This window comes from Vidua chalybeata, chromosome 6 (assembly GCF_026979565.1).
Source record: "Vidua chalybeata isolate OUT-0048 chromosome 6, bVidCha1 merged haplotype, whole genome shotgun sequence".
NCBI lineage: Eukaryota > Metazoa > Chordata > Aves > Passeriformes > Viduidae > Vidua > Vidua chalybeata.
The window spans coordinates 1,921,970-1,942,479 of NC_071535.1; the positions used below are offsets into that span (position 1 = coordinate 1,921,970).

General features: G+C 51.0%; 1 protein-coding gene across 1 annotated transcript; it reads right to left on the reverse strand.

Annotated features, from left to right (window-relative positions):
* Positions 1-514: 514 nt before the first annotated feature.
* NEMF (nuclear export mediator factor) lies at positions 515-20,042 on the reverse strand. The gene is made up of 33 exons (XM_053946561.1): positions 19,879-20,042; positions 18,608-18,676; positions 18,194-18,296; positions 16,615-16,740; positions 16,392-16,540; positions 14,882-14,949; positions 13,812-13,898; positions 13,042-13,118; positions 12,545-12,615; positions 12,376-12,451; positions 11,070-11,132; positions 10,813-10,890; positions 10,303-10,511; positions 9,690-9,875; positions 9,328-9,391; positions 8,809-8,897; positions 8,064-8,167; positions 7,668-7,730; positions 7,425-7,537; positions 6,523-6,580; positions 6,133-6,191; positions 5,591-5,711; positions 4,941-5,253; positions 4,419-4,461; positions 4,286-4,335; positions 3,653-3,806; positions 3,285-3,362; positions 3,016-3,210; positions 2,361-2,393; positions 1,629-1,735; positions 1,512-1,555; positions 1,337-1,416; positions 515-770 (listed from the first exon to the last, which is right to left on the reverse strand). Exons 1-33 carry the CDS (start codon positions 19,935-19,937, stop codon positions 693-695), a joined length of 3,267 nt encoding a protein of 1,088 aa, XP_053802536.1. The 5' UTR covers positions 19,938-20,042; the 3' UTR covers positions 515-692.
* Positions 20,043-20,510: the final 468 nt, after the last annotated feature.

A 20,510-nucleotide genomic window follows, 5' to 3' on the forward strand; every position in this document is an offset into this window, starting at 1 on the left:
TTCCCGGCCCTGTGGAGCTCCCCTGCCCCTGGAGCAGCCCCAGGGATGTCCCCTGGCTGCAGGGACATGGAGAGGGGCAGCCCTGTCTCTGTGGGGACACAGGGGACAGGGCCAGGCTGTGCTGCTGTGGGGAACGGGGTGTGGGGGGGAATCATGTTTTAAGCTGTCTTCAAAAACTAATTAAAAACATTGACTTGTAGAACAACTCCTGTGCTGTAATTCCTGAGAGATCCCAGGGGTTCATCCTGACTCCCAGCCCTGCTCTTCCTCCTCTCCACAGGGCTCTTTACAGCTGGGCTGGGGGGATCTGGGCCTGCACCTTCCCTCTCTCCACAGCCAGGGAATGCTTGGGGGGAAACACGATTCCACCTTCCCAGAGGAAGTGTTCTCCACTGGAACTGCCCTCCTGGAGGCTCTGGAACTGAACACCCCGGAGTTTTCCTGCCCCAGATTCCAGAGCCTTTGCCCAGCAGTGGGGAATGAGCGCTCAAAGAGAGAAGCAGCAGCAGGGGAGGACATTCCTGACCAAATGCCAGCAATTTAATTCCACATTTATCTGCAATTTGTAGCAGAGTCCAGCTAAACCACCAGGAATGCAGGTCCTGGGTGCTGGAATTCAGTCCTGGTCGTGGGTCTGTGTCCGTCTGTCCCAGCCCCAGGTCCGGTTTGGGGCCAGAGCCCCCAGCACGGAATCACTTCCTCTTCATGTTCTGGAGGTGAGGTGCTGACACTTTCACCTTCCCAGGAATATTTCTTGACAAATCTGTGTCCTAGGGAACATGGAAGAGGAGAAAGTGACCACAGCAGGAAAGCCTTTCTGGAGCACTGGGATGATCCTTTCCTTGGCCCTGGTGAGCCCCTGGCAGGGAGGGAGGGGCACCAGGACATCTCCAACCTCAGCTCCCAGTGCAAGCTCCTGCCCCTGCTCCAGGAATTCCCACTCCCAAACCCAGAGGGTTTCTTGGGAGCTACTGCTTTTCTCAAACAGTGACACAATGCAGAAGCAGAAGGCCCAGTGCTCCCACTGAGGCTCAGTTTCTCATGGTCCTTCCCAGGCTGGGCTTTCCCAGAGGAGCTGGGGAGTGTCCAAGGCCAGGCTGGATGGGGCTTGGAGCAGCCTGGGATAGTGGGAAGTGTCCCTGCCCATGGCTTTTTAAGATCCTTTCCACCCCAAACCATTGCAGGACTCTCTGACCTTCCCCAGGAGTACAGACAAACTCCACTGCTAAAAAAACCCAAGAGCACACTCAGTTTTGGCAGCATTTCCTCCCAAACTGGCACTTGGGGACGTTTGGCTGCTGCTGCTTTGCAGAGGAGACGCTGCAGCCAGCCTCACCTTCACGCTGCGGAACAGGTCCTTCTCTCGTGCACTGGCTTCTTTGGACTGCATAAAATTGTGCAAGGCAATCTTGGCAGCTGGAAAAACACAGGGAAGAGTGAAACAGCCTGGAAAACCACACTGCCTTCAGCAGGCAGAGCACAGGAAAGGACTCAGGGCTCTCACACCATACCTTTGCCCTTCTTCTGGGTGCCTGGAGTGAGTTTGACTTTATACCTGCCCGAAGGAAAGGTTTCTGTCAATAAAAGAAACTGACCACGTGCCCTCCCCGGGAGGTGCTGCCACTCACTTGTAGTTGGTCATGGCTGTGTAGGGAGCACAGATGGGGACAGCAAAGAGCAGGATGTCCTCGGGGTGGGGCTGCCCAGTCAGGGAGTCCAGCAGGGCCTCGCTCTCCTGGGAGACAAAGAGCTCCACTGGGACCAGGCCCTGTGCTCAGCCCTCCCTGGGGTCACGGGGCAGGAGGTGGAACAGCAGCCTTGAAGGGCCCTTCCAAGCCAAACCATTCCATGGTTCCATGAGCATGGATCTGGCATGGAATTCCCAAGCCAGGATTTGTGACTGATCCTGTTTCATCACTAAAATCACATCCTTGGCTGGATCTCGGTTTTGGACCAAGAGTCACCCAAAGCTCCCTCACCATTATCCTTATCCATGAGGAATTTAAAGGAATTCACTTATTCCCAGCCCTGGGCAACACCCACAGCCTGTAATTACACAAAAGTAATTACAGAAAATTTGAAGGTATTTTATATGTAAACAAACTTCTGAACTGAAGAACCTGCACTGCTCATTGTGTTGTCATCCAGCCCAGAGGCACCAAGGCAAAATCCAAGGGCAAACATCCTTGGAGCCAGCTCTGGGTTTATGGGGGTGTGGAGATGAGCAGGGCAGGCAGAAAAGGAGGTTAATTTTAAAAATACAGTTAAAGTGGGTTCAAACAGTCCTGGAGGGCTCCCCCATGTCCCAGTCCCAGCAGGAACACAGCCCCACCTCAGCCCTTACAGATCTGAGCATTTACCTCCAGTCCTGGCTGCTCCTGGTCCTGCTCCTCCTGCACACACAAAGAGAGGACACATCAGGCCTGCAGGAACCACAGAGCAGCTTTGCCTCCCGTTCCCCAAGAAATTCTTTAACCAGCAGGCCCCAGAAAGCCCCATTCTCCCTGCAAAGAGAACTGAACTCGTTTCACAACCAAGGTGAGAGCAGCACTTTGCTGTGGGTGGGAGGGTGGAGTGTTTCTTTCCAACCTCTAATTTGCCTGGCACACGCCGAGCTGGGAGGAGGAGATGGGGCTCAGAGAGAGCAAATGCCAGCAGCAGGGCTGGGAGCTCGGTTACACCTGGCTCAGGGGGAGCTGTTGGATGAACGGGAGCCTCGGGACTGCTCTGAGCCCATCCTGGCTGTGCTGGGAACAGGATGAGCACAGGGATTGCTGCAGGGCTTTGGGCTGCTCTGGGAATCCAGTGGGCTCCCTGAACCCTGGCAGCAGCCACAGAGCTCTCCACAGTGCCCAAAATCCAAGGGGAGCTGCTCAGCCTCCCGGGTGAGAGAGCTACACAGAGCCCAGAGAGCCCCAGCAAGGACAGACCCATGGACAGGTGAGGAGAGGAGAGGAGAGGAGAGAGCTGCTCACCTTCTCACCCTGTTCCTCACCTTCCCATCCCACTCCTCACCTTGTCCTCCTGCAGCTCATCCAGGCCTGGGTCCTGTGCCTCATGCAGCACAATTCCTGCTGGGAGGGTCTCCTTGCCCCCTCCTGCTGCACGGCGCTGGGGTTTGGGTTTCTGCTGTTGCTTCTTTGCTGCCTCTTCTTTTGTCTTCCCCTTCTTCCCTTTTTTCCCTTTGTCCTCCCTGTTGGAGCCTGCAGACTGTGGTGACACAGGTGGTCAGGGCTGGTGACCAGAGCCACCACACCCTGGGGAAGGCTCAACTCCCCCCTCACCCCCAGCAGCTTCATGATGAGCTCCCGGTCCTCCTCGTCCTGGTCCCTGTACTTCTCCTTCATCTTCTTCATTTTACTCTGCAGGAGGAAGCACCAACAGCTTCAGAAATGACAACTTTTAGCAGAGTGCTGCAAGCACAGACGCTGACCCCAATGCTCTTTCCTTCCCGGTATCCCAAACTCTTTCAGAGCAGTTCACCAGTAGGCAAGGGACTGGTTCCAGTGAGCCCCGTGCTAACCCCCAGCACCATCACCTGAGACCACTCAAAGCACCACCAAAGCAGCCACGGGAGGCTGGGAAATGTGGGATTGCTGTCCACGTTTCCATGCCAACAGCTCAGCCCAGGGTCCCCCTGGTCCCTGCCCACCTTCTGGCCCCGCTTGATGGGCTGAGGGGCTGGAGCTGCCTTGTGGCAGTTGGGAGCAGCCAGAGGCTGGGTCTCTGTCTCTGTCTCCTTCTGCTTCTCTTCAGACAGCTCCGAGTTCTCAGAGTTGTTCTGCTGCTTCTTTTTCTTCATTTCTCTAAGGAGAACAATCACAACATCCTCATTTGTGGTGATGAGAGAAGCTGCTGCTCTCCTGACAGCATTCCCACCCTGCTTCCCTGTCACAGGGATCCAGAGGAACACTGGAGGCAGCCCCTCCTCAGAAAAACCTCTCCAGCCCACAAGTAAAACTGTTCCCAGCCAGCATTCCCAAAGGACAGGAGCAGCACCTGACCCTGGAAATGCAGGATGGACAATGGGCATGGATTGGGGTGGGTACAGATGTGCCCAGGACGTGGGGAGGGAATGGGGAAGAAGCATTTGCCCAGAGGAGCTGTGGCTGCCCCTGGATCCCTGGCAGTGCCCAAGGCCAGGCTGGACAGGGCTTGGAGCACTCTGGGATGGTGGAAGGTGTCCCTGCCATGGCAGGGGTGGACTGGGATGGGATTCAAGGTCCCTTCCAATCCAAACAATCTTGGGGTTCTGGGATTCCCTGGAACACCCACTGGCTCTCACCTCCTCTCCTTGGCAGAGAGATGCCTCCGGCCCTGGGCCCTGCTGTCACTCTGAGGAGGGAAAGGCAGTTTAGGGCAGATCCTGCCCAGCAGCTCCCAGGGCTCTGGGCCACCCACTGGAGCTGGGACCTTACCAAGTTGGGCTCTTCCTCTTTGGGGATGATTTTCTGCAGGGATCTGTGGGGAGATGGAGAAGGAGTTCATCAGCAGATGTAGGGCAGCTCACCATGGACACACCAACCACAGCCCAGACATCAGCAGCTTGGTTCTAACTTTCAGCTTTCCAGAGCTTGGCAATCCCAGCTTTGGTGAGTGGAAAAGGCAGGAACACTGGGATTCACTTTAGAAAACAATCTTAGCTCTCTGCCAGCTCCTCTCACACGCACACAAGTGACAAACACAGCCCAAGGGAGCCCCAGTGTGCAGCTTCCCGTGAGCACCCACCCAATCCCTGCTCCCTGCACCCTCTAAGGAGTCCCAGGGACAACAGGGAGCTGAGCTCATCCCACAGCCTCAGCAGAGCAGAGGCTGCTCAGGGCTCAGTTTCTCAGCATTCCCATTGCTGAGCATGGAAGGAAGGGATGGCAATGCATCCCAGCCTTGTCCTGCCAGTGTTTTAGGAGACCCTCAGGTGCCCCAGCTGCTGCTTCTCTCACCTCAGGGGCTGAAGGTGTGACAGGTCAATTGTGGTGTCTGGATAATTCACCTCTTCCTCCTCCACTTCCCTCTTGGGCTCTGGATGTTCCTCCTCAGAGTCTCCATCGTCCTCCTCGGATTCAGCCTCTGGAGCAGGAGTGTTCCCTCCTCCCTGCTCAGCAATGCCCTCCTCACGGGTGCTCTCAGCTGTGGCTTCCTCATCCTCTGGAGCTTCCTCATCCTCTGGAGCTCCCTCAGCCTCTGGAGCTCCCTCAGCCTCTGGAGCTCCCTCAGCCTCTGCTTTTTCCTCCTCACTGCTGCTGTCTCCTCCATCTGGGGCATCCAGGGCAGGAAAACACAGGAATACCAAACTGATCCACCATCCCAGGATGGTTCGTGTTGGAAGGGACATTAAATCCCATCCAGTTCCACCCCCTTTCCATGGGCAGGGGCACCTTCCACTATCCCAGGCTGCTCCAAGCCCTGTCCAGCCTGGCCTTGGACATTTCCAGAGATCCAGGGATCACAGCTGCTCTGGGAATCCCCACCCTCCCAGCCAGGAATTCCATCCCAATATCCCATCCATCCCTGCCCTGTGTCAGTGTGAAACCATTTCCCTTTGTCCTATCACTGATCCAAACTCTGGGATCACCCAGTCCCCCCTCTGTACCTAAAAGCTCCACCTCCTCAGCCACCAGCTCACTGGCACTGCTGGAAACCGTGTCCAGATCCTCATCCTGGACTTTGACCTTCCTCTCCTCCCGGTGCCTCCAGACACAGCTCTCATCCACCTAAAAACGAGGAGCCTCTGGGTCAGGCCTGGTGATGCTCACACAACAACTCACTCAGCTTCTTCTTCCCTTTCTAACACTTCCTGCCATCAAAAGGCAAGAAAATTAAACCAGACCCAAGTCTGCCAACCTCGTAAGTCAGGGTGACACAGAGAAATGTTCAGATTCCAAACAGAGCTGGGATAACAACCCTGGCAGAGGCAGGAAGGTCCAGAGTCTGTTTGGAATGCAGACAGTGCACACTGGGCTGAGATGGAAATGAAAGCAGAGTCATTATCAGCAAGAAGCTTTTTATGGGATTTTTCCCAGTGGGAAAAGAAGTAATTGGGAATACACTGATAAGCAAGATGTGGAAAATAAGCCTCCTGCAGCTCAAAGCAAATTACAAAAGCCAGCAGGAGCTGCATGGGAATAGCTGTACCTTAAACAAGAAGCTGAAGCCCATCATCAGATAGGAAGGTGGAAGGAAATTCTTTTTCCCTGAAAAACAAAGGGAGAGTCTCATGAGGAGGTTTAGCAGCCATGCTGCAGGATGTACTTCCAAAATTCTTTTTTATTAGAGGCTTTAGGCTACCAAAAAATGACACTGGGGTTTATTTTATCTCTGGGATGAGAAAAGGAGAACTCAAAAGCAGCTGAGTTAATGAACTTCTGCCCAGGGCTCAGCTCAAACTGCTGCTGCAGCTGCCTGATACTCAGACTAAGTCATTCCCAACAGATTTCTGGGAGAAGAGTGGGATCTGCTGCCACTGCAGGACAGCCCAGCACCTTTGGCAAAACATCCCATTCCCTCTGTTCCCTCATGCCTCACCTCGGATCATGAAGCTGCCAGTAGTGAGATACTCTCCCGTGGGGGCAGTTTTAGAAACCTAAAAGAAAACCACGATAAACTGCAAAAAACCTCTGTGACAGAAGGCCAACATCAGGTGACAACAGCACCAAGAGAAACACTGGCTCAACAGGAGCTGAACTCCTGGGAACAGCTCTGCAGGACTCCATATCCAAGGGGCTCTTCCTCTCCTTTGCAGGGAATTTTCCTAAGGGATGTTTCAATCCAGTCCCACCCTACCAGCACTGTGTTTTAGGAGTCCTGGGTGAGTAACTCAGGAAATAAACCCAGGACAGACTCAGGAGCATTCAGGGAATAATGATGCCTTGAGCAGGCTGCCCTGGAGCAGAGGCTGGATGGAGTCACAGAATAAAGCAGGGATTTATTCAAAGGATCTCCTCCATGGATCCACCTTGGGCAGCACCAGAGCCCAGCCAGGGCTGCAGCCAAGAGGAACCAAAATGGTCCCAAAATGCACGAGCGCTCCCGGGGGCTCTCACTGGGATCAGCTCTGCTCCATTTGCACCTTGCAGTTCATTGTCCCATCCCAGCTTTAGCCCAGGCACTCCCATCCTGCTTGTTTTTCTCTCTCCAGCCCACGCTGTTTGTGCTCCTGGGCCTGAGCTTTGGATCATTTGTCTCCCTGCTCTGTGCAGAGAGCTCACCATCCCCTGATATGAAGCTCAGACCCACACACTAAAGCAGCACAGAATGTGAAAAATACAAAAGCCAAAACCTGAGGCATCAACAAAACCAGCACGCCTTTGGTGTGACCTCCCCACCCTCACACAGAAGTTTGATCCACACCCATGGGCCCCTGTCTGGGGTCACATCCCAGTTCCCAGGGGAGCTGTGGCTGCAGAGCTCCAGGCTGATGTGCTCACCTGGCTGTGGGACACCCACCAGGCGCTGGTGACCACGCGGGCGTCCCAGGCAGCGCTGTAGCACAGGGCCATGGTCCCCGCCTCCGTCAGCGTCCGCGGCGGGATGGGCTCACCTGGGAACACCCAGCACACCAGGAGCCATCAAATCCTGCCCCAACCCAGCCCGGGAGCTTCCCAGGAAGGACTGATTCCCATCCCAAGGGAAGGCAATGCCAGCTCCTGCCCCCAGGGCCCCACAGGTACCTGAGGGGTTCTTGATCACGCAGCTGGTGGCTCCGTGCAGATCCGCGTGCACGTAGATGTCCCCTGGGAAAAGAGGAGACTTCCCTCAGATCCACACATCCCTGGAGCCAGGGAAGCCTCTAATGTGAGATGGAAATGCCTGGTCTGGCTGCAAAGGGCAGGGTGGGGACACAGAAGCCTTTTAGTCCATCCTTGTCCCAGGGAGAATCAGCTCCTCTGCTCCTGAGGGGAGCCCATCCAAGCTGCTCTCACCCCGTGGCACCAGAGGGATTCCCATCACCGAAATTCCCTTTGATCCAAGGCCCACAAAGCAGAGAGACCTTCCCATGTCACTCCTGGACACGCAGAGAAGTGGGAAAGAGGAGGAAACCCCTCCCATGCCCTCCATGGGCTCACCTGGTTTGAGGTAGCGCTTCACGATCAGCTCGTTCTGCTGCTGATCCCTGCCAGCAATCACCAGGTAATTCTCAGAGCTGATGAACCACAGGAACTTCTCAAACCTGCCAAATGCCAGCAAATCCTCAGTGTGAGTAACACCTGGAACTAACAGAACATTGCACAGGTGGTTTTTGATACCAAACTCAAAATATCCATCTCAGCACCTACAATTGATGAGACTGAAAATATTTTTACTTCCATCCACTTCCATCTACAGGCCCGGGACATAAAAAGAAGGCATGGGGCAACTACAGCATCACTGGCAGTGAGATCTGGAGATGGAACAAGCAGCACAGTCCTCCTATTTATATTTATTTTAATAATTCAGTCATTAGGTGATTAAAAGCCTTGAGGTTTTGTTTCATTTGTTTGTTGTTTTTTAAAGCACAGAAGCCCAGAATGGTTTGGGCTGGAAGGGACCTTAAAGATCATCCAGTCCCACTGGACCACACCTTCCACCATCCCAGGCTGCTCCAAGCCATGTCCAGCCTGGCCTTGGACACTTCCAGGGACGTGGCAGCCACGGCTGCTCTGGGCTGCTGTCCCTGGGAACCATTCTGGGATCCTCTGGCTTTGAGAAGAACCTTTAGGGAGACTCCATCCAAAGTGCAGTGCTGAGAAATCCTAAAGAGCTCCACTCCGGAGCCAGGGAAGATCCATCCTGACACAGGACATGAGAGAAGGATGATGGAGCTGTACTTGCCAATAGACCTTTCTGGCCTTCTGGATGGTGGTGACAGTCTGAACTTCCCTCAGGGTTTGCTTGGTCTTCTTCTCAGCTGATTTAAAAGCCTGTTTGGACAGAAAGCACCATCACCATCCAGCAGGAATCACAGAATTCCCCACTGAACACTGGGAAAGTTGGTAGGAAATGGCTCTGGACTTGATCACAGTGCAGCCCTGCTCTTAAAACTCCACCCTGCAGAGCTGCCCCCTGAAATGATCAGCTCTTGGATTCCCACTGATTTTCCACTCTAAGTCCTGGTCTGTCAGTATCTCCACCTGCTCTGAGTATTCCCAATGCTACTCGTGGAAAAGGAGGATCCATCAGGGATCTGCAATCCTCCACTGAGCTCCAAATGTCAAGAATAAAACAACCCTGGGTGATTGTTTTTCCTTTTATGTTTTGTTAGGGCTGCTCAGATCAGGTCAGGATTTCCCACTGAGGAGTGGGAGGGATTTTCCATTTAAATATCTTCTAAAAGCCAAGGGAAAAAAATACCTTTTCTGCAGCTTCCACTGTCTTCTGAGTTTTCTTAGCTGCATGTCTTTTGTGATCATAGTACCTGTGAAACACAAGTATTTGTCCTGAAATCCCAGCAGATCCACTCCTTTGCCCTTATCCCACTCATCCCAGGCCTCTGCCTTCTGTTCCATGGGCAGAACTGGAAAATTCAATCAGAGTGAGCCACAGAGCAGCTGCTCTGCACCAGGGCAATTCCCATCCCAGAGCTCAGGGCAAGCTGCTATTTCAATTTTTAACAAGACATCCCAAAACCCTTCCTCCTGCAATATTATCACCAATAATTGCACACCCAGAGAATTTTTTTCCTACAAAAACACATATTTACTGAAAAATCTTACTTTTTGGCATTGGCATAGGCAGACAAATTGAGATCAACATCAACCAATGAGGGTTTGTTTTTCTGAGGTTTCTTCAACTGTTTGGTTTTATTCTTTTTCTTTTTTCCCTTTGGTTCTTCTGTTTCTTCCTTCTCTACGTCAGCATCGTCATCCTCCTCTTCCTCTTCAGATAACACATAGGGGTTCCTAAAAACACACAACATCAGATGATTAAGATAAGAGAACTGGTTAATTTTTAATCCTTGGTGCAATGTGCTCTTAATTTACTTCTCTCAGAACTTTAGGAATGGCCCAAGGAGCCTCTAAACCCTTCACACTGTGCAGACACAGGAAGCTTTTTGTGCCAACCCTTTTCTGTCTTGGAGTTGCCCATATTTGGGGGGGAAAAAAGAAAACAAAAGCAGAAGATAAAGAGCCCAATTTTTCCAATCCAAAGAACTGACTGAAAACAAGTTTATTCTATAAAGTGCCATTTCTGAAAGCGAGGTAACTAAAAATTCACAGGTTAACTTTGCCACGTCCCAGCTTTTATACCAAGACTTCTGGGTATAAAAAAAAAAAAGCTATTTTGGGGTATTTTTAACTCTCTAAGCTCCCGATGCAGTGCACTCACCTCAGCAGCATGGTGATGTGGTTTGTCTGCAGCTTTAACTCTTTGATTGCCGTGGCCACGGGGTCCCCCTGGGCCTGGGCCTCCTTGACGATGGCCCCGATCTCGGTCCAGTCGATCTGGTTGGCCAAGGCGCTGCGCACCACCTGGATGGCCCTGTCCACCACCTCCAGGTTCATCTCTATCAGCTCTCCCTTCAGCTTATCAGCTTCCTTAGGGAAAGGAGGAGCTTGGAGCCATTGCAGACAAACACCTGCTCAGCAGCAGTTTTGATAAAAATGGAAGCAGTGGCGAAGAAATCCAAGGATGGATTGAAGTGGTTGGCACAGGAGAAGATCCAACTCCAGTGCTGCCAATCCCTGGAAATGTTCCAGGCCAGGCTGGAGCTACCTGGGATAGTGGAAGGTGTCCCTGCCCCTGGAGCTGGATGGGATTGAAGTTCCCTCCCAACCAAACCATCCCATGGTGGTGTGATTACGCATTTTTTTAATTAAAACCCAAAATCTGTCTTACCTGAGCCTGCTGGAGAGCTTCCAGTCTGTGCTCATGGTCCCTACGGACATTTTCAAGTTTCTTCAAGGCTTGTTTTTCCTTTTAAATACAAGATGGCAAAAAATATATATTTTATATAAAACCATATTTATATATAATCTTGCAGTGATTACCTGATGCCATTACCAAATGGCATCAGGTGATCACTGCAAGGAGCAAGAGAAGCCTCTGGAAATGTGGGAGGCATCCCAGCTGCCCAGGCCAGGATCAGGACACACCTGCTGCAAGGCCTTCAGATCAATCTTCTGCCCCTCCAGCTTGGAGTAGAACTCGTCTGTTGCCTGCAGGAGAGATCAGGTTGGAGAATCCCCAGGCTGGCCTGGCTCAGAGCAGGCACAGGAGGGTCCCTGCAAAGGGCTGCAAAGCACTAAAAGAGCTGACAGAGGCTGAGACAACCTCCAGGAGCTTTCTCCATTCCCCTTCCCATGGGATGAATCCAGCAGCACACTCAGGGCTGAGTCTCACTGCACACACAGAAGGAAAACAGTGGCCAAGCAAATGGCTCGTCTTTTTGCCAAGAAATGATGGAAAAGCTGCTTTGGTTCAGATTAAATGGTTGCAAAGCCAGATCTGTCTGCCCTGAATCCCTGCTGCTTCACTGGCTCACTGACAAAAGCACAAAGACCCAGAGTGCCTAAGAACTGCTCCTGGTGCTCCAGCTGTGCTCAAAGCAAAGATGAGGAAGGTCTGGGGCTGTTTAGATCATCAGAGGGACTGGGGACAAGGGACAAGCTACAAAACAGGGAATGGCTCCCACTGCCAGAGGGCAGGGATGGATGGGAGATTGGGAATTGGGAATTCCTGGCTGGGAGGGTGGGGAGAGGCTGGGATGGAATTCCCAGAGCAGCTGTGGATGCCCCTGGATCCCTGGCAGTGCCCAAGGCCAGGCTGGATGGGGCCTGGAGCAGCCTGGGACAGTGGAAGTGTCCCTGCCATGGCAGGGGTGGCACTGGATGGGTTTTGAGTCCCTTCCAGGCCAAACCATTCAGGGGTTCTGTGATCAGTGAAGGAGATGACAGAAATTCAGGCAGGAAGCAGGGCAGGAGCGTGGAGTGGGAATTCTGGAGATCAAGGTCAAGAACAAGAGGCAATTAATTAGTCCAGATGTTAATGAGTCAAGGACCAGAAAGGACAGTGCCCACGGAAACACCAAATAAGAGGCCTGAGGCTTTCAGGGCAGGAACAGAAGAAGTGTAAATGTGATGTCTGCCACAACTGTTAACTCCAGAGACAACTCAGATTCCAGCTCTCAGGACAAAACATTTGGGACTCTCTGACTGGAAGCTTCCACCTCCCTCACAGGTTCCACACTCCAGGATCTGAGCTCAGGAGCCAGCACTGCCCAGCTGCAGCCCAAAGGCCCTGCTGGGGGTGGCTTTTTCTCATCAAACATTTATCCATAAAATGATTCATCCCTTCCAAGGTCTCTGCTTTCATTAACAACCCCTGCAGTATGTTTTAATTACTCTTTTTAGCAGCAGTCAATTCAAGCATTTAAGTACAGCATCAGCAAAAGCACTGTACCTTATTGAATGAGTCAAATTCCAAGTAGGGACATTTTGAATGTTGAGAAAACAAGAAAGGATGAAATTCCTCATATCTGTAAAATACACATTTGATATTATCACCTAAAAACTAATTTCTGTTATGCAGACTAGTAGAAAGAAAGGGAAGAAATACTTCAAATATTTACGTGTAGATATCTTCTGCTGGTTTATCTGGTTCCAGACTTGGCTTTTTCTCCCTTTTCTGGATAACATAACCCTGAAAGAAGACAAAAATATCATTTGTCTGTGGAAAGGTTTAGGTATTATCAATCAGTAATTCCAGCAGGGAACCTTGTGCCTGACCCCACTGGAATTGTCTTGACTCCAATTTCTTCTGGAAAAAGAAGTGAACTTCTTCCAGCCCTCAGGACTATCCCATAAATGCAGAGTTTCTGTGCAGGATTTATTACAGAACCTATTAAAACCCAAGTGCAAATCTCCCAGGATTTATACAATCTGCCTGTGCATTATTTAATTGCTGCCCAGCCCGTGGAAAGAAGCAATTTTCATTCCACATCAGCACCTGATACCCAGGAATAAAATCCACAGCTGGGAACAGCAGGAATTGGGATTTCCTGAGCAATTCCTGCTTGCCAGCTCAACTCTGCAATTCCAAATCACTGACAGCCCACCCCAGACCCACCTTTCCACTGAAGTTGTCAGTGAGGGCCATGTATTCTTCTGCTTTCTCTAGAGCTGAAAGAACCTTTTCAAGGTTTTCTGAAGGGAAAACAGCAGAAATGTTTCATCCCTGCAATTATTGCTCATTTTCAACAGGAGTCTAGGTTTACATCTGGGAAATTTTTAATATAAAAATTTATCTAGATGCTTTTAGCACATAATTATTCAAGTTTCAGGAGGAAAAAAAGACCCCACAAATCCCAGCTCTTTATAAAATTAAAGCTGCAGGGGCAAAGCATAAAGCAGAAGCTGTGAGAAGTTATTTATTTACTGCACCATAATGCAGTAGGAAGGAAAAAATCCTCTGGATTTATGGCAAATATAAAATACACGAGGAAAATAAGACTGCAGGAAAACATTTTCTGATTTTATTACCCAAATCTTTAATTTCCCAATAAATGTAAAGCTGCTACTTTACCAAATCCCCAATGTTTGCTACAAATAAAGACTTGGATGTTAATTCTTCTTGTCAAACAACCAGAACTCACCTCATGGGTGAGGTGGTGTCTCACTATAAAACCATTTAGACTACAAGAACAATCTGATATTTTATCTCCAATTTATGCACAAATCAAGAGTTTTGATGTAAACAAGGCTGGTCCCCAAGCTAAAAACGTTAAAAACCAAAACCATATGGTCAGAACCATAGGTTTACTCATCTCTTTGGGAAAAAAAACACTACACAGACATAAAAATCCCCATATTTGTGGCCCAGCCTTTAAAATATTACACCTTTATTTTCCAGATGTTGATCTATTTTGACAGCTCCAGAAAATCCAGCTTCTATAAGGCAGTGCTCAATGAGAGTGGACCCATAAGCTGTTAAAAAAAGAAACAGTGAAGGATCATCTGTAGAAATATTCACAATTTGCATTAAAAAAAAAAAAAAAAAAAAAAAAAAAAAACTGGACACAAGAGTGTGAGAAGAGTGAGAAGTACCAAAAATCAGGGAAGGGGCAGGAGGGATGGGTGGGTAAGGAGGAGGGGATGAGAAACAGCCAAAATTCCCACAAAGGGAAAAAATGGTGGGGATTTTAGAGTGGAGCAGCTGTGCCTGGTAACTGGATCAGTAACACCACGTGAGGCCAAGGCTTCCCACATGACAGGATCAGAATCACCAAATTCCAGCATGGATACAGCACAACTGGGATCAGTGGGGGACACCAATCAGCAATTATACATTATTATTATTATTATTATTATTATTATTATTATTATTATTATTATTATTATTATTATTATTATTATTTAGCAATTATTTAAGAGTAGAGCAGAGTAGAGAGAAAAGGGTGGTGAAAAAGAGAATCAAGAGATGGGGAAAGTCATGCTCAGGTGTGATTTGAGCTGCTCAGGAAATTCTCTGCTTGAGCAGCATTGGCAGGTCAGGAGGAAAACCAGTTTTGTTCTGATGACCTCAAACATGACAAATGTGCTTCTGTGCTCAGGAAAAGCTGACTTTACACTTACAGCTCCTGTCTGGTACCAGGATGGTGCAAAATGCCCCAAGGCAGAGCTCCAGCAGAGCCACTGCCAGGTGCCATCACTGCTGCACCACGGGCAGGCCCAGCTCTGTGCAGATGCCTTGGAATCAATAAATCAATCCCTGTTTCCCAAGGCAGGCTGGCAGGGTGGGAGGTGTCCCTGCCCAAGGCTGGGGGTGGGATGAGATGGGCTTTAAGGTTCCAAACCCCAATCCAAACCACTCCAGGACTCTGTGAGAAGTTATTCAAATTTTCCAGCATGACACAGCACACACAAATGGGTGACCTCATTTCACCTCCTAACAAAGCCCAATCACTTACGAAGGAGGGGGTTAAGAACCCTCTTCAGCTGCTCCCCTTTGGGTGCATTTGATATGATTTCAGTTAACCTGCAGGAGAAAATGGCAAGTTGCAATTCCAAAGAATAATCTGTTTTAAAACAACATTGCATCGCTTAGAAGCTACAAAACATTTCCAGCCTTAAAAAATGAAACTAAAAATGGCCTGTAATAAACTATCCAAAGATTTTCACAGCTCTGGCAAATTTGGGTTTATCCCAATGAATACACCATTTATGAGCTCTGGAATTTATGGGGATTTCTGAAGGAGTTTGGAATGAGTTAGAGATGGGACCTCTGAGTTTTTTAGATGATGTGATTTATTTTCTTATCTTCTACATAAACAGGAAGGGTGAGTTGGGCTCACATCTTCACTGGATAGTTCAGGAGGTCACAAGACCCCCAGTTACAAAACCTTTTAAGGATTTATTGACCAATAAAACACTGCCAGCAAGGATGTTTATGCTTTTAACCCAATCCTTAAATATTTCATCTTATGGAGCCATGCTACAGTGGGAGCTTTCTTAGCCAATCCTGTTATGGCACACAAACCCACAGTGCTGCATTCTAAACTCCTTGTTTACCTGTGGAACTACTTTTATTTCTATATCTTAAACTCTAAAACTTTCTTCTTCTTAATGTACTCTGCTTTAGATTACAAATCCACATTCTCACTTCTAGCACCTCAGTTTGGAAGCCTTTTCCAAGGTCTCAGATTAAACCCCGTGTTTAATTCTAAACTTTGGCTTACAGGCCCAAAGCTCTGAGAATTCCTTGCATTTCCAATTCCAACAGAAATTGAGATTACCTCTCTAAGGTGGGCAGAGGCACAGCAGCTTTTGCACTGGCCACAAAATGTGAGCTGTGGAAGTGGGATTACCTGTCCAAGGTGGGCAGAGGCACAGCAGCTTTTGCACTGGCCACAAAATGTGAGCTGTGGAACTGGGGATTACCTCTCTAAAGTGGGCAGAGGCACAGCAGCTTTTGCACTGGCCACAACAAACACACCAAATGTGAGCTGTGGAAGTGGGATTACCTGTCCAAGGTGGGCAGAGGCACAGCAGCTTTTGCACTGGCCACAACAAACACACAAAATGTGAGCTGTGGAACTTGGGATTACCTCTCTAAAGTGGGCAGAGGCACAGCAGCTTTTGCACTGGCCACAAAATGTGAGCTGTGGAACTGGGGATTACCTCTCTAAAGTGGGCAGAGGCACAGCAGCTTTTGCACTGGCCACAAAATGTGAGCTGTGGAAGTGGGATTACCTGTCCAAGGTGGGCAGAGGCACAGCAGCTTTTGCACTGGCCACAACAAACATACAAAATGTGAGCTGTGGAACTTGGGATTACCTCTCTAAAGTGGGCAGAGGCACAGCAGCTTTTGCACTGGCCACAAAATGTGAGCTGTGGAAGTGGGATTACCTGTCCAAGGTGGGCAGAGGCACAGCAGCTTTTGCACTGGCCACAAAATGTGAGCTGTGGAAGTGGGATTACCTGTCCAAGGTGGGCAGAGGCACAGCAGCTTTTGCACTCTCCACCGGGTACCGCTCCCGCACCGCGAACCTGACGTCGTCGGCCTCGTCCGTGCGGAACCTCAGGATGTTCAGGATCAGGTACTCGTGGTCGGTGAGGACAACGTTGCCCTGCGAGCACAGGGACCCTCAGCGAGGCCAGGCTGGTGTCCCTGCCCCGGGGGACGCTGGCAGCCCTGCCTCACCCTGTCATAGAGCTCCAGGATCAGGTGGTAGGCGGCCTGCTCGCTGCCGAACTGCAGGTCCACGATGCGGTCCATGCCCAGCTGCCTCACGCTCACCAACCGCCGCGTCCTCAAATGCTTCCGGCACTGCGGGGGAGGCCTGAAGTTTGAGCTTCTATGTTTTTCAAACCGGTGCTGCTTCAGTGGGTAACTCTACAACTCAGCTGCTGGTCTCTCCCCTTTTACCAAGACAAAACAATTCCTCTCTAGGCCCGAAACTCAAGGGCACCTCACTGGTTCAAGCCCCGAAAAATGTAAACAACGGTGAATTAATTAGGGGGGGGGTTACTGTTTAATGTTGTTCAATTTTTTTTTTCTTTCGTGCCTGTGAAATAAACAGTTTTTTCCACTTTTCTCAGAGGAAGTATTTTCCCTGAAGTGGCTGGGGGAGGGGCCGATTCAATCTGCTGTCTAGAGAAACCCCTCTGGGGGTTCTCTCCCAAATTTGCCCTAAACCAGGACAGGGGGCAAACCTGGAGTAATAATTGACTTCATTACCTGAAGTTGTAATTGGACAATTAACCTCTGATATGCAAACAGACCAAATTTTTATCTGTCTGAAAAATTTGTGATTGTTGTCCCACCTGGCTGTGCAAGACTCCTGCACTGCCCAAGGCGTGCCCTTTGATGGCCTTTCAATAAATACCCACCTTGACCCTTTAACTCTGTCTAGCCTCTGTTCTAGGCAGCCTCTCCAGGCATCAGAGGGGTGGGAAAAATGTCTGGGAAACACCTGAAAACACCTGGGAATGGCTTGGCTACAGAGCCCTCCTGTGCCACCAACCACTTCCTATTCAACTCAAATATCACAAGAGTAAAAATGTTGGTGCTCACCAAAGGAACACCTTCATTTCTATAATTATAAATATAATTGAGCCCAAATCTTAACAATTAGACTTTTTTTTTCTACATTGTTTGTTTAGCTCAAGGGAGCAGCTGGTTCAAATGCCAAGAGTTTATTTTTTAAAGAGAACTGGGATTATCCCTGCCCCCATCTCTGCCGTCGAAAGCCACCCTGGAGAATCTCTGCTGAGTGACTTCTGGCTGCACCCAGAGGATAAACAGATCCATGGGAGTCATCCCAGGCTGTATCCCCATGGATCTACCCATGGATGCACCTGCAGGAGCCCAGCCTAAGAGCCTGGAGCAAGGCCTGAGCCCCCAGAGCTCAGCAGACTCAAACAGAGGACTCTGGAGCACAGGGTGTGCATCCAGCAACTAAAAATTCACACAGCCCAACTGGAATGACAAGGGTTTTACTGGAGCAACGTTCCAGAAGGAATTTATGAATAAGGTTTATAAAAACTATAAATACAGTTAATAAAAAGTTTTTACAAATTTAAGTATTCACTCTTTCAGGCACTGAACATCGGCGGTGTGACCCCAAGCCCACGTTTGCTCTTCCCTTGTCCTCAGCCACCTGCAGGATTGGGATCCACTGGGATAATCCTCCCCTATTTTCCTGCCCCCAAGGACAGAAGGCGACCACTCCTTCCTGATCTGCAGCCACCCCACAAGTCACACACCCTGCTGCGTTTACCTTCATGGCAAAGCTGGATGGCATCATGTTCTTTGGCCACTCGAACTCCGTCAGGTGGATGCGGATCCCGGATTCCAGCAGCAGCGTGGCCTTGCACTCCGGCCTGAGGGCAAAACACAGGAGCTGCACCCCAAAATCCCCAGCACCCCTCCCAAATGAGAACCTTCTGGGATCCCACGTGGCACAGGAGCAGCCACCCCACCACCCACCCCTTGGCAGAGGGTTTTCTGCAGCGTTTCCCTCTCCATATCCTATTTCCTAAGGATTTTTTTGGGTAAAAATGACTGCATTTTACCAAAAACCAGCAGAATCTCACTGGAAACAAGTCAGGAATTACTGCAGACAATTTAAAAATTCGAATTTTCACACAGCACTTGTAAAGAATTTGTAAATAAAGATGTTTAAAGCTCTTACTTTTGCAGGCGAATGAGATAGGTCTTGTTATCCACATCATAAACGTTGTTCACTCTCATTCCCAACAAGCTGCCAAAAACAAGGAATGCTCTGGAGAATCCAAAACACAACTGGCTGGAAAAATCCCAGTGGCAATTAAAGTGCACAGAAGGGCAAGTTATGATAAATTACCAAGTTATATAAATCAAATTCCCAGGCTATGATAAATCACCAAGGAGTAACCAAAAGGGCAGCAAAGGAAGATTAATGGAAGGAGCTGGAAGCAACAACCATGGAGAGATGGAGAAACTGCTCTTAAGACACAGCAGTTAAGAGAGGGAGAAAATTAGATGGAGAAATTTATATTAATGAACAAAATGGAGACAGCTGCCAGTTCCTGCCCGTGCTCCTCTTTGTGGCAGGGATGTAAAATGAACTGGTGATACTGGGGCTCCTTGGCCAGCACAGGGCACCAGTAATCCCAGTATGGGCTCTGAACTGGCCTGGGGGTGTCAGTCACTCCCTTCAGAGTGGGGCTGGACACCAGGAATGTGCCAGAGCTCCACAGGGATGTGAGGAGTTTCCCAGCTGGGAAACTGGGAATGTTCACCTGGAGAGGAGAAGGCTCCAGGGAGAGCTCAGAGCCCCTGGCAGGGCCTGGAGGGGCTCCAGGAGAGCTGGAGAGGGACTGGGGACAAGGCATGGAGGGACAGGAGCCAGGGAATGGCTCCCAGTGCCAGAGGGCAGGGATGGATGGGAGATTGGGAATTGGGAATTCCTGTCTGGGCTGGAATTGCCAGAGCAGCTGTGGCTGCCCCTGGATCCCTGGCAGTGCCCAAGGCCAGGCTGGACACTGGGGCTGGAGCAGCCTGGGACAGGGGGAGGTGTCCCTGCCATGGCAGGGGTGGGATGGGATGGGATGGGACGGGACGGGACGGGACGGGACGGGGTGGGATGGGATGGGATGGGATGGGGATGGGATGGGATGGGATGGGATGGGATGGGATGGGATGGGATGGGATGGGATGGGATGGGATGGGATGGGATGGGATGGCAGCGGGGCTCAGGGGGTTCTGCAGAGCCCGGGCAGGGCAGTGCTGAGGGCAGAGCTGTGACAGCGGGACGCCACGGAGGAGCAGAGCCCCCACAGCCCGGAGACTTCGGCGGGGCGCCAGGACCCCGGGCCACAAGGAGGAGCGGGGACAGAGCCAGGGCCAGGAGCAGCGGCAGGACCAGGTCCCACCGGGCCGGGCCACGCTCCCCGGGGCCGCACGGGCGGGGAGTGCCGGTACCTCTGCCGCAGCTCGGCGAGCACCGCGCGGATGTCGACGGTGCTGAAGCGGGACTTCATGGCGCCGGCGGCGGCCGCCGAGGCCCGCAGGGATCCCGGCCCGCGGCCCCGCCGTGATCCCGGCTCCCGGCCCCTCACGGATCCCGGCGCTCCGCGGCCGCCCCGCGCCTGCGCCCACGGGCGCTACGGGTCGCGCCCGGTGCCAATCCCCGGCGCTCCGCGGCCGCGCATGGGCCGAGGCGGGCGGGGCGGTGCCGCGCGCGGCCGGCAGGAGGCGCTGTGGGCGCGGGGGCTCTGAGGGGGCGGGCGGCGAGCGGGGCCCGGCGGTGACAGAAAAAGGGTCCGGGAGTGACAGAAAAAGGGTCCGGGAGTGACAGAAAAGACTCCGAGAGTGACAAAAAAACGGCCCGGCGGTGACAAAAACCGCCTATGACCAAGGGGCCCCGGGAGAGGGCGGCGAAAGGAGGACAAAAAGGGGCGAGAGAGGGTCCCGTGCGTGTGGCAAGGGGATCCCGCGGGACCCCTTCCATGAGGGTTTGTCCACATGTATTATTTCAGGGCTGGTTTGGCTTGAAAATTTGGTTGTGTGAGGAAGTGCTGTAATGGAGCGGTGCGGGGTTGTTTGCGAGCAGT